The sequence below is a fragment of the Salmo salar genome, chromosome 06 (genome assembly GCF_965601325.2).
Source record: "Salmo salar chromosome 06, fSalSal1, whole genome shotgun sequence".
NCBI classification, from domain to species: domain Eukaryota; kingdom Metazoa; phylum Chordata; class Actinopteri; order Salmoniformes; family Salmonidae; genus Salmo; species Salmo salar.
The window spans coordinates 23,907,560-23,922,036 of NC_138296.1; the positions used below are offsets into that span (position 1 = coordinate 23,907,560).

The 14,477-nt window shown below is 42.8% G+C and overlaps 1 protein-coding gene across 1 annotated transcript; it reads right to left on the reverse strand.

Annotated features, from left to right (window-relative positions):
• Nucleotides 1–1,770: 1,770 nt before the first annotated feature.
• On the reverse strand, nt 1,771–14,288 carry hn1 (hematological and neurological expressed 1). Its single transcript, NM_001123720.1, is given in 5 exon segments — nt 1,771–1,945; nt 7,030–7,057; nt 7,295–7,422; nt 11,690–11,829; nt 14,185–14,288. Coding segments are annotated over 5 exon segments (495 nt in total). The 5' UTR covers nt 14,241–14,288; the 3' UTR covers nt 1,771–1,802.
• Between the last annotated feature and the right edge of the window lie 189 nt (nt 14,289–14,477).

Below are 14,477 nucleotides of genomic sequence, written 5' to 3' on the forward strand. Positions count from 1 at the left end.
GGATTGTATATATATATATGTGAACACAGGTTCACCTTTGTAATGACCATTCTGGTCCAGCCTCCACAACCTGCTTTATGTTTACATTACCAGGGGATTCCTCACTGAACTTCACAGAGCAGTCTAGGACTGCATCCTTCCCAGATTCCACCTGGATGACCTGCTTCAACTCTGAGCGCTGGTTTAGACCTGTTTAAGCAACAGATAGAAAAACTAAATGAAACAGGACTGTAGTACAGAAAATGTTACAACTGACAGGTGTAGTTTGGATAAAACAAAACTCCTAGACCATTCGATGTGAGCATTTTGGAAGTTGTGGTGTTGGCAAAAGTATTACAAATTGTGCCTGCAGAATGCCTTACTTTTGGATGTCTCCATCCCAGTGATGAGGAGAAACATGAGTGGACAAGCTGAAGACCAATGCCATGTTAGGGCCTTTCTCCTAAGTAGAAAAACAGGGGTTCTGAGAAACAGTGGTCTCTCCACAGGAAAGGGTTCACACCTGACAACAATCAGTGGTTGTGCCAAATTAATCAGAGAGCAACAGTGGATAGCCTGAATAATATGCATTGACTAATACAAGCATTGACTCAACATGCTATTTTTGCTTACTAAGCGAGCAAGGTCAATGTAAAAAAGTCTCACACTATATACATACCCAACAATTTAAAGAGTAAACCTAACCACCAACATTTTGACAAATCTAATTTTGTCAAATAATACTTGTCGACTAAGTGAAATGCTTACTTACAGGCACTAATTAACAGTGCAGAAAATGAAATTAGAGAACTAGATAAGACAGGCAATAATGATAAACCAGAGAAGAAAAAAATCACTGCATTGCTGAAACGATTGTTATTAGGTTCACCCGTTCAATCTTTGGGAGCATATAGTGTGATTTTACTGTTAGTCAACACCTCTACAAACATTTATGGCTGTGTCGTGCGTTTTTCTAGACTGTTCAAAATCCCGACCAAAAGTTACAGCTTCATTAATAAACAAAATAATACTTACAATTTGAGTCCAATCTCCCTATAGTCCCGTCCTCGTGGCAAATCTCACGAGCTAAGAAAATACTTCCACTTTGTGGTTCACCCTCATTTGACAATTCCCCACAGTGGGAAGGAGGGGTCAACTCATTCCCACACCCAATGTATTCCAGACTGTATCAGCACCACCATGTGGACATTACTTTAAAAGTGCTTTGGAAGTGGTCTTAACATGTAAAATGGGATTTAACTGTAAAAAACAGGCTGACCAAATCCTTACTCAGATGTTTCACTTTTGGCTTCAAATAGTTGGCTTACAGTAAATTATTCGTGTGGTATGCCATGCATAACTAAAAACATTTGTGAGATCCACACAAAACATATCTTTCCTCTGATAAAAATAAAACCAGGAGCAAAATGAAAACAAATTCATATCAATCTTTATTGTATTTAGAAATTCACGCATCAAATCTTTTTTTGAATACTTTTCTTTACCATTTACAACAGGGGGAGAATGAGACAAGCAAAAACATCATGCCTTTTCCAGCAGGCGCAATATAGGCACACTACAGGATGGACTGAAATGAGGGGGGGGGAAAAAGATACATAAAGTGCTTCTGTCAACGGTTCTCTTTTAATAGAAAAAAAAGTAAAAACATGAGGGGGTTGGCAGGAAGGGGGGCAAATTCCATGGCTCAGAGGGGACGTGGTGGATTGTATAAGACAGTGGGGAAGAACAGTGGGACTGAGGTGGGGAAGGGGGAAATGGGGGCAATTCTTGCAAAAATAAAAACCTTCCAACAAAACCAGACCTCAACCCAGGATGAGGCTGGACATGCCCCCTGGGGGGTTTCTTCGGCCGGAGGGGGCGGCTGCGTTGGCGGCAGCTCCCGAGGGGGCAGAGGGCTGTGGTGCCTCCTCCTTCTGCTCCTTTTCTTCAGGTTCCTCAGGGCAGTCTACATTACCAAAACACAACACAGAGGAGACACCATCAGGGTTATCACCACCTGGCCCACTGATCAAAGATCTGATCCTTATGATACGACTCAGGCTGCGTTTACACAACCAGCTGAACTGATCTTTGGCCCAATTATTTGCAAGAGAGCTGATCTGATTGCTCAAAAATCAAATTGTGGTAAAGAAATTAATAAAATCAGTATTGGGCTGCCTGTGTAAACACAGCCTATGATCTAGCCATGCTAGAACACAGAGGAACAGCACTTACTCACTACAAACACATATCTTGATCAAAAATATAAAATGCTACATGAAACAATTGTAAAGAATATACTGAGTTACATTTCATGACCCAAAAAACAGTCAAATTGAAATCTATTATTTAAGACCTAATCTATGGATCTCACAACTGGGAATACAGATATGCATCGGTTGGTCACAGATACCTTAAAAGAAATGGGCCTTGGGATCTTGCCATTTAAGCATTCAAATTACCATCAGTAAAATGCAATTGTGTTCATTGTCCTTAGCTTTTCTGCCTATAACATAACCTCGCTGCCACAAATGGGGCACATTGATGTCAAAGTTGTGAACAGCAAACCACTTGCTCACAAGACACCATACACATGCTCAGCGGTTGGACATACTGACAAGTTCCCTAAAACAACGTTGGAGGCGGCTTATGGTAGAGTAATGACCATTAAATTATCTGGCTACAGCTCTAGTGGAGATTCCTGCAGTCAGCATGCCAATTGCAAGCTGCCTCAACTTGAGACATCTGTGGCATTGTGACAAAACTGGCCTTTTATTGTCCTCAGCACAAGGTACACCTGTGTAATAACCGGGCCGTTTAAATCAGCTTCTTGATATGCCACACCTGTCAGGTGGATGGGTTCTCGCCAAAGGAGAAATGCTCACAATAAGGGATGTAAACAAAATTTGTGCACAATGAGAGAAATAAGCTTTTTCAGCATATGGAACACTTCTGGGATTTTTTACTTCAGGTCATGAAACGCACACTTGACATGTTGCGTTTATATTTATGTTCAGTGTAAATCTCATCCAAACCTTGAATTGACAGAATATCTGACTTATCTGACAACGGTAGCACTTTGGTTGTAGCAAGGCCAACCAGCTGGGTCCTGCAACCACTTTCCAAATGACAGATCAGATTACCAATAGCAAGGGATAAATTCAGAAAAATGTGTGGCTTTCAGTAAAATATGTGTGCATAAATGTGCTAGTATAACTCAAATCAAAGCAGATGCAATCAATTGTACTCAACAGTCCATGAGGCAAATCTCATTTGTAATGAAATCACACTGCTGGAGAGACAGGCTGTCAATTGCCCATTAGTGATGTAGAATCTCAGTCAAATTTCCTGAGAGCCATTACAGTATGGTGTAGGTAGGGGCTTACAGCAGCACGTAGGCAAAGTGTGTTAAGCCAGTGTTTAAGCCTATTTTGGTATCAAGGAACATAAAGCTGTGTTTTTTCCTTCAGAACACTGCTTGGATTACATTTTACACCTGAAAATTGTACTACATCTGTGTCAGTCAGTCAAACACTTGGAGGGACCAGAGAAGATCCTCCCAGGGTCCGCTGCCAGTCCAGTACCATTTCAAGCCCCCGTCTCCAGTGCTTAGACAAGACCATAACAGCGGAACAGATGTAGTATCTTTTTAAATGCACTGAGATGTGTGATGCCTTAACCCTCCATTATCTAAAGAACACACTATCACTAATGTTTGCAGCACCTGGAAGATAATAAATAGCCTTGCTCCTCATAGGAACGGCATTATATCATTACAGAACAGATGGCTGACCACAGACGACATGAAAGGGCACAACTGGATCAAAGAGAATCTGATTGTGAGTTGTGACTACAAGGTGTGCCCTAAAAATAAAAAAAGCCTTCTATGAGTCATGTGTTGTATAACTAGGACACCAGAGTTTCTTCTGGTCAGATCAGTAAGGTCAGGACAAACTTCCCAAGTATGACAAATGTCATTGTTGAAAACAAAGGGAGAAACATGAACCCTTTTAAAAAAGGCGGAATCATCAGAGCTGCCACGGTCGACCATGATGCCATTCATTGTGGCCATTCGTAACTAATGGGAGTCATGCACTGCTGTTTACAGACAGCTCTGAGAGAACGAGGAATGTGGAATCTTTCCTTCCAGTCTGTTGGGGACATCTTTTAAGTGGTTTCTTCAAAAGACTTCAATGAGATTCATTATCGGAAACTAAATTATTTTATCTAACCTACAGTACCAGTCAAAGGTTTGGACACATTCAAGGGTTTCTTTATTTTTACTATTTTCTACATCGTAGAATAATAGTGAAGACATCAACTATTAAATGGCATATGAAATCATGTAGTAACAACAAAAAAGTCATTTTCAGGAACCTGTCTTTCAAAAATAATTTGTAAAAATCCAAATAACTTCACAGATCTTCAATGTAAAGGATTACAACACTTTCCCATGCTTGTTCAATGAACCATAAACAATTAATGAACATTCACCTGTGGAACGGACATTAAGACACTTACAGCTTACAGACGGTAGGCAATTAAGGTCACAGTTATGAAAACTTAGGACTAAAGAGGCCTTTCTACTGACTCTGAAAAACACCAAAAGAAAGATGCCCAGGGTCTCTGCTCATCTGCGTGAACGTGCCGTAGGCATGCTGCAAGGAGGCATGAGGACTGCAGATGTGGCCAGGGCAATAAATTGCAATGTCCGTACTGTGAGACGCCTAAGACAGCGCTACAGGGAGACAGGACGGAGAGCTGATCGTCCTCGCAGTGGCAGACCACGTGTAACACCTGTACTGGATCGGTACATCCGAACATCACACCTGCTGGACAGGTACAGAATGGCAACAACTGCCTGAGTTACACCAGGAACACACAATCCCGCCATCAGTGCTCAGACTGTCCGCAATAGGCTGAGAGAGGCTGGACTGAGGGCTTGTAGGCCTGTTGTAAGGCAGGTCCTCACCAGACATCACCGGCAACAACGTCGCCTATGGGCACAAACCCACCGTCGCTGGACCAGACAGGACTGGTAAAAACTGCTCTTCACTGACGAGCTGCGGTTTTGTCTCACCAGGGGTGATGGTCGGATTCACGTTTATTGTTGAAGGAATGAGCGTTACTCCGAGGCCTGTACTCTGGAGCGGGATCGATTTGGAGGTGGAGGGTCTGTCATGGTCTGGGGCGGTGTGTCACAGCATCATCGGACTGAGCTTGTCGTCATTGCAGGCAATCTCAACACTGTGCGTTACAGGGAAGACATCCTCCTCCCTCATGTGGTACCAATCCTGCAGGCTCATCCTGACTTGACCCTCCAGCATGACAAGGCCACCAGCCATACTGCTCGTTCTGTGCATTATTTCCTGCAAGACCGGAATGTCAGTGTTCTGCCATGGCCAGCGAATAGCCCAGATCTCAATTCCATTGAGCACGTCTGGGACGTGTTGGATGGGAGGGTGAGGTGCCTTGTTGAAAGAGTGGGGTAACATCTCACAGCAAGAACTGGCAAATCTGGTGCAGTCCACGAGGAGATGCACTGCAGTACTTAATGCAGCTGGTGGCCACACCAGATACTGACTTACTTTAGATTTTGACGCCCCCTTTATTCAGGGACACATTCAATTTCTGTTAGTCACGTCTGTGGAACTTGTTCAGTTTGTCTCAGTTGTTGAATCGTATGTGCATACAAATATTTACACGTTAAGTTGGCTGAAAATAAACTCAGTTGACAGCGAGAGGACGTTTTTTTCATTTGCTGAGTTTATTAGATTCTTCAAAGTAGCAACCCTTTGTCTTGATGACAGCTTTGCGCACTTGGCATTCTCTCAACCAGCTTGACCCGGTATGCTTTTCCCAACAGTCTTGAAGGAGTTCCCACATATGCTGAGCACATGTAGGCTGCTTTTCCTTCACTCCGCGGTCCAACTCATCCCAAACCATCTCAATTGGGTTGAGGTCAAGTGATTGTGGAGGCCAGGTCATCTGATGCAGCACTCCATCACTCCTTGGTCAAATAGCCCTTACACAGCCTGGAGGTGTGTGTTGGGTCATTGTCCTGTTGGAAAACAAATTATAGTCCCACTAAGCGCAAACCAGATGGGATGGAGTATTGCTGCAGAATGCTGTGGTAGCCATGCTGATTAAGTGTGCCTTGAATTTTAAATAAATCAGACAGTGTCAGCAGCAAATCGCCACCACCCATTGCTCCTGTTTCTTGGCCCAAGCAAGTCTCTTATTCTTATTGGTGTCCTTTAGTGGTTTCTATGCAGCAATACGACCATGAAGGCCTGATTGACGCAGTCTCCTCTGAACAGTTTATATTGAGATGCATCTGTTACTAGAACTCTGAAGCATTTATTTGGGCTGCAATTTCTGAGGCTGGTAACTCCAATGAACTTAGCCTCTGTAGCAGAGGTAACTCGGGGTCTTCCTTTCCTGTGGCGGTCCTCATGAGAGCCAGTTTCATCATACCGCTTTATGGTTCTTGCGACTGCACTTGAAACTTTAAAAGCACTTAATTTTCCAGATTAAGACATGAAGGTCAGTCAAAGTAATGGACTGTCGTTTCTCTTTGCTTATTTGAGCTATTCTTGCCATAATATGGACTTCGTATTTTACCAAACAGGGCCATGTTCTGTATACCACCCCTACCTTGTCACAACACAACGGATTAAGGAAAGCAACTCCACAAATTAACTTTAAAAAAGGCACACCTCTTAATTGAAATGCATTTCAGGTGACTACCTCATGAAGCTGGTTGAGAGAATGCCAAGAGTGTGCAAAGCTGTCAAGGCAAAGGGTGGCTACTTTGAAGAATCTCAAATATGAAATATATTTGGATTTATTTAACACTTTTATGGTTACTACATGATTCCATATGTGTTATTTCACAGTTTTGATGTGAGCACTATTATTATACAATGTAGAAAATAGTAAAAATAAAGAAAAACCCTTGAATGAGTAGGTGTCCAAACTTTTGACTGGTACTGTACATAAATACCATATTAAAATACTGACATTCGAAATGGAACCAGAGATACTTACCATTGTTTGCCTGCTGGCACTCCTCAACCTGCCAGATGGAGAATAACAGTCAGCATTTTACTTTATTTTGGCTGAGTCATTTTACTACATCAGTGGCATTTAAGTCCGTTCAAAAACACAGGACTAAGAATCACTGAAAACCATCCATGACAGCAGACTTTGTAGAAACCAAGGCAAGCATCTTACCAGTGGAAAGCCCACACATTACATCTATGAATAAAACAATGGCCGACATATGTCAATGTCAGTGACCCCTCACCCTTACCCCTAAAGGAACGTTGATGGAGGTGATGACCTCGTCTGTCTCATTGTTTTTGGGGAAGAGGAGCGGCTGCTGGCACCGTCTAAGGGGAGCGGACGGTTCTCCGCACAGTGTACCCTTGGCCGTCCCGCCTACGGAGAAAAACAACACCCAGTTAATAAGTGATGACTCAGACTTCACATCACAAATGAGTCAGAGGAGATGACCTCACTACTAGAGTTCTGTAAAGCAGACCTCCTCCTGGAGAGCTACCTCCTGTAGGTTTTCCAGCACACCTGATTCTACTAATTAGCTGCTGGTCAGGACCTTGAGTGAGTAACACAACATGGTTGGAGTAATAGCCTGCATTCACAGTAGCTCTCTGAGAGAAGGGTTTAGGTCAGTGATAGGGACTAGTGTTAGGCCGCATGATAGTTAACATGTCTGGGCTAGGGGGCAGTATTTTCACGGCCGGATGAAAAACGTACCCAATTTAAACAGGTTACTACTCTGGCCCAGAAACCAGAATATGCATATTATTAGTAGATTTGGATAGAAAACACTGAAGTTTCTAAAACTGTTTGAATGATGTCTGTGAGTATAACAGAAATCATATGGCAGGCAAAAACCTGAGAAAGTCAACCAGGAAGTGTAGGATCTGAGAATTGTAGTTCTTTCTAGTCCCTTTCGAAACTACAGTATCTGTGGGGTTACGTTGTACTTCCTAAGGCTTCCATTGGCTGTCAACAGCCTTCAGAAAGTTGTTTCAGCCTTCTCCTGTTACTGTGCAGATAATAGGAGCTCAGTTTGAGTGGACTGCCTGGCAACAAAGGGATTGGATATGCGCGCCGTTCCTTCTTTTTCTGCTTGAATGAATACGCTATTGTCCGGTTGGAATATTATCGCAATTTTACGTACAAAATACCATAAAGATTGATTTTAAACAGCATTTGACATGCTTCTAAGTACGGTAATGGAACATTTTGACTTTGTCTCTGGTACCGTGCTCGCGCGTTATGCCTTTGGCTAGTGCTCTGAACGCACAAACAAAACTGAGGTATTTGGACATAAATATGTATTATTTAAAAATAAAAATAAAACATTTCTTGTGGAAGTAGCAGTCCTGGGAGTGCATTCTGACGAAGATCAGCAAAGGTAAGAGAATATTTCTAATACTAATTCTGAGTTTAGGTGACCCCGAACTTGGCGGGTGTCTGTATAGCTTGCTGTGATGGCTGAGCTATGTACTCAGAATATTGAAAAATGTGCTTTCTCCGTAAAGCCATTTTAAAATCTGACAAAGTGGTTGCATCCAGGAGTAGTATATCTATAATTCTTTAAATAATTGTTATACATTTTGTCAACGTTTATGATGAATATTTTTATAAATTGATGTTAACATTCACCAGATGTTTTGGTGGGAATACATTTTCTGAACATCACGCGCCAATGTAAAATGCTGTTTTTGGATATAAATATGAACTTTATCGAACAAAACATGCATGTATTGTGTAACAATGTCCTAGGAGTGTCATCTGATGAAGATCGTCAAAGGTTAGTGCTTCATTTAGCTGTGTTTTGGGTTTTATTGACATGTCCTTGCTTGGAAAATGGCTGTGTGATTATTTTTGTCTATGTACTCTCCTAACAATCTAATGTTTTGCTTTCGCTGTAAAGTCGTTTTGAAATCGGACAATGTGGTTACATTAAGGAGAAGTGTATCTTTAAAATGGTGTAAAATAGTTGTATGTTTGAGAAAGTTGAATTATGACATTTTGTTGTTTTTGAATTTGCCGCCCTGATATTTCACTGGCTGTGTCCCACGTAGCCCATAGAAGTTAATGGAGTGTCAATGCTAGAAGTGTTAATACAAACATGAGTTTCTTTATGGTTTGTTTCCACTTCACATTTCATTGATCAAAACAAACGTATTCACTGGCAGGGGCAGATTTTACAATTTCGTTGAATGGGTCTAAATCGATTAAAGACTGGTGTGGAAGGCTGTAAACCATTTGCTTTAACATCCTGATTTGTGGTTCATTCCTGTTTTAGTGGAACTGAGTGACTAACATGCAGTATGGCAGTGTTTTTACTGAGCATAATGCTGCTAGGAACTATTTGCCAAGATGACATGAGAAAATGCCGGAAAACCACTAATGCAAACAAATCCGATGGCCTACCTATCAGTCTCAGACAGATAGCAACAGACCATGCAGCAAAGCAGCCAGTGGATGTAGGCTAATCCAGACAAATGCTGAGCCAAAACTCATAGGCTAACCCACATACCCCACTCAGCGAAAGGGCATTTTGTCCAGCATTTAAGCTAGGCTAAAGTCCCATACAAACTCCCACTGAGCAACAACTGTACAACAGAACCAATGGGAAGTCAACAGATTGGTCTACCTGCCATCTATGACTAGAAGTAACAAAGCCAGACAAAGGAATGATTCTTGGTCAATATATCACTGCTTGTTAACGATGTGAGAGGAGTGAGCATTGTGAAGTAATGGCACAGTGACTCAACAAGGTTTCCTTTATTATGGCTCTGCATCTGTTTCAGGCCCTGCTGAATGACTGCTTTAGTGCTTTAGCTTTGGCAATGGGACAAACCGTGGACATGGCCAATAAGTGATGCTTTAATTGACTATAGTGCCATTACACTTAAATTAAACATTCAGATAGTACTTCAAGATCAAGGTGTAGGTCTGTATCAATGTTAAGCTGAAACAACTGGATTTTTGGCCATTATGTACGAGGTCATTCTTGACCAAATCTTCACCGGAATTATTTTCTATGGAGTGTAATTCCAATGTGTGCCACAGTTCCCATTTCTGAGGCTAAAAGATAAACAGGCAGAGATAAAGTCACACTGGTCCAGTGGTTTGTTATGAAGCTCAGTACTTTTTATTTAACTAGGCAACTCGGTTAAGAACAAATTCTTATTTACAATGATGGCCTACGGTACTCCTCTGACTGCAGAATGGCCTTTGTGTGGCTGGGAGTGGGCCCTTGAATAAAACCCACTAAGGATCATCTCAAGGCCATGGTGAGTTTAACCGGGCATCACCAGAAAAGGCTATGGCAAAAGCAATGTAAGCAGAGGCCAACGGCCAAATTATAATACCACAATGCTACATCGCAGTATATATTCTACTACACCATGTGGGTGAAACTTCACAACCAGGTGTGTCATTATGGTTGTGTAGAGTAAGTATGATCATATATGTTGAGGACTAGTTCACCATTTTACAACTTGACGTTAGATTGTTCCTCACTCTGAAAGTAGTCTATGGGACAGAAGAAACGAATCCATGGTTCAGTTCTTTAGACAGACACAATCAATGGAAGTGATGGGGGCATGTGAGCATGTTATTTAAATTGTATTAATAATTTATTTTTATGGCCAAATCACCTTAATGTAACAAACAAAATATGGAGTTGATTTGAATTGATTTCAGGTGATTTGGACATTTTGTCGTGGCTAAGGTGAACTGAAGTTTGTAGTGGCTGTTTAAAGAACTGAACCACAGATTAATGTTTTTGTCTTGGCCCAGACTACTTTCAGGGTGAGGAAGCATCCAAAAAAGTTGTAAAATAGTGAACTACTCCTTTAAGTATATATTCATGCATGGTCATGCCTTCTAACCTCAAGGTTAGTGACCTCCCATCCTTGACGTTGAAGACCAAACAAACGATACATTGTTGGCCATCTTCTATATTCACGGAGCCAAGAGACAAATCTCTTTGGCTACATTTCCAGATAGTGATGTCATTAGGCAAACAGCAGCCTTAAGTCAACATCCTATAGCCTACTAACAGACAAAACGGTGCATGCAATCCAAGAATATCCAGACCTAAACACAGCCAGAAAATCCACGTGTATTCACGGAAATTTATCAAGACTAACGCAATTTTAATTAAATATGGGCTAGCCTAGACCAAGTACTCAACTTCCAGATGAGACAGCACCGAAGCCAACCTAACCAAATAATCCAGGTGTATCCGTTTCAATGTGCATACCATGACACCGTTCATTTGTCTGAACTGATCTTGAACCTAGCCTGAGACAATGTGGAATAGCAAGAAGGCAGAGAGACCGACAGACAGAGGTGGCTCCCCCATCAAGGCCCTGCTGTACTATAAGTCAGTCTATGTAGGTCATGTGGAAAAACAGTACACTATGCACATTATCCAATGTCAATGACTGGAGTCTGGACACTGATTGAATGAATGCCCACATAGTTTAACCCCAAAGGGTCTTTGTCAGCTTGATTCCCATTTTGGGCCCATTGTTTGAGCACTCAATGTGTGTGGGTATTCTTCTTTTGCCATGCCACATTTTTGTACCCTGCCCCAGTGGACGTTTGTTGGATGTGTGCGTACACTAGTTTTAAACCAATGTGAGTAGCTAGGAAGTACCGGGTGGGTTGCTCCTCCGATGGGCGTGGGGATCGTCAGGCTCTAGGAAAATGTTGGAGCCCAGTTTGTTCTTGCGTACAGGGGGGGCTTCGTCTGTGCCGAACGATATGTTGGAGGCCCCGCCCGGCGGCCGCAGCACCCTGCAGGACAACAAAGGGAGGGTCAGGTCTGTCATTTGACTGACTGCCACACACACACACACTATTGAACTGACACCCCCTCTCCCAGGACATGCTAAATACACAAAGACCATGTCACACTAGTGATCAGCAGCAGCACTGCTGAAATCATTACATGACAAATACAAACATATTGCTCTGAGTCTGCACAGACACCTCATTGCTCCAGTCCCCTCTTTCGCTCCATTCCCAGTAGGGTCCACTCCCTAAGCCCCAGCTGTCAGACCGAGGGATACTCCCAATCTCTCCTGGCTACAGCTGACTCCACGCGCCTGCAATCTGCCAGGCCAGCCAGCCGCTGATTTGAGCTCGGCAGAAATTCCGCAGCAGTTCCACATGGGATGGCTATCATTCCAGACAGCATAGCCGTTCCAACATTTGATTGGAGAAATCCAGGCTAGATCATGGCCTGCGCTTAAGCACACGGAACAATGTCAAGGTAAAAGAAAACATCAGATAGACTTAATATGTGATCTGAATAGAAAAAAGGCAAGAGAGGATAACCACAGCCCACAAAGCCCACTTCCAAACCGACATTCTTTCCTCCTAGCGAACAGAAGGGTCACAAGAATGAGAAGGAAAGCCTTTTTTCCCCCTTGACTAAGGACAGTCGGGTGGAGGAATTGATGCGTTTGCAGAGCCATTCCCCGACCCCTCCTCCCCTCTATTCAGCTCCAGACTGCTGAATGCACCAGCTGACACTAGGCAGCTGTCCAAAGGCAGACGGGATACAAAAATCAACTTCCCTCCCACCATGAGGTAAAAAAAAAAACACAGAAGACAGTGGCGAGATGAAAGAACTGGATTTGGGTATTGCTGGTGCTGTATGCCACGATTAGTTCATGTGATGTCCAAAGCAGACTTGTTAACCGTTGTGTGATAGCTAAGATGAGCTCATGCTTTCCACCAGGCTGCAAAGAGAAAAGGCTATTTGAGACCCCACCCAACAATGAAACGGCAAATATTTCCTGTGAAACGAGAGGCACTGTGGTTAGAAAAGTGGGACAACTCGACAGTTGTTCAACAGTAGATTGATTGAAAAGATGGCGAGCCTGATGCTGTCACATATATTGAAAGCCTTTGATGACCTTATCTGCTATTACCAAAGGCTTGCAAAGTTGGATTGCTGCTGTCGGGAAAGCCTGCATTTCTAGACTGGTCAGCAGTAGGGCCGACCAAGATGGCTAAAGCAAAGATGAACCGAGCAAAGATTTGCAGGCTTAGCTAAGCCCCCCCACCCCCCCCCCCACCCAAGTAAAACCCGCATTAGCCACCAATTAGTCGACAACTTAGCTAGCTGGAATACAAATGCCTGAAAGAATGGTTATGATTTCACCGTTGGACTACTTGTAGCAAAACTATCCAGGCCAAAACGGTGTTACAGCTCACGTTTTGGGTTAACTTAATAGCCTATTGTCCGGCCTGCCCGAAACGCAAGATGGGTTGCTAAAACATTTACTATCTTTCTTCCCCATGCCATCCAGCCGCAAAGGCAGGAGTTCCCATACTATATCATGAATGCACGCCGTGGATAATTTTTTTCTGGCAGTGAAACAAAGTTGATTGCGTGCAGACCCTTAGCCTCAAATAAGTCCTCAAGACGTAGACAATACATCATTTAAAAGGCTTTAATGAACTCCTAATAAATAGTTTGGGTCAGTCGTCTTCTTTGAAACATCCATAAAAGGAGCTACATTTGGCATGTAGGCAAATCTATCTACCTAACCAACAAACTACCCAGTTTTGGGTCACCAGAGGCCGGAAGACTATGGGGCTTGGAGCTTGCAGACGAAGAGCAAGTGCTTGTTTCTGCAAATAAAAGTGTTACGCGACAGCTGAGCTTGCTGCTATCCAGAGTGTGAGGTAGCAATCCATACCAGTCACTAGCTAGCTAAGTAGACAAGTTAACCAAACAAGTTGCAGTCCAGACAGACTACTATAGATAGCTAATTACATAGCTAAGTTGTCCTCAAATTGTCCATTATGTTTAAATGTGTCCTGATGCCGAGTCCTTTACACTAAACAGCTCATTTTCAAAGCTAAATCCTAACTTCCACTAACGCCGCGGGCCTCTCTGGTGTGGTAGCTGGAATCGCTAGCAGCAGTAACCAGGTAGCCGATGCCGCTACTAGCCCAAACGCCCTCTTCACACCATATCAGCTAATTAGAAAGACAAATTGTGCCATTAATACAATTTAGCTAAATCAGGAAAAATCAACCGCCCAACAACTGAACGGTTAGCTTCCAATACTGGCTGGTAAGTGGATCCCATTTTCTTTTGTTTGTCCATGAAGATTTTTCGGATTTCATTTTTACCTGGAACTGCTTTTCGCACCGGGATCCATCCCTTGAAAGGTTTTTGTCGTCGTCATTTCGACTGTCTAATTTACAACTTTTGTATTTCGATATGTAACTCGATAAACTACAAAAATATGATTTTCTAAATCATCCGCAGGACACACACAGAAACTGAAATACTGCCTCCACCCGACTGAGCGCATGAGAGACCAGAAGGAAGAGCGCAGCGACAAGTTATCCCAGCCCATAAGTCACAGCCCACTTCAGTTCCACTCGCTCTGGTTGGACGGACCCTTACCGACCCTCTTTCT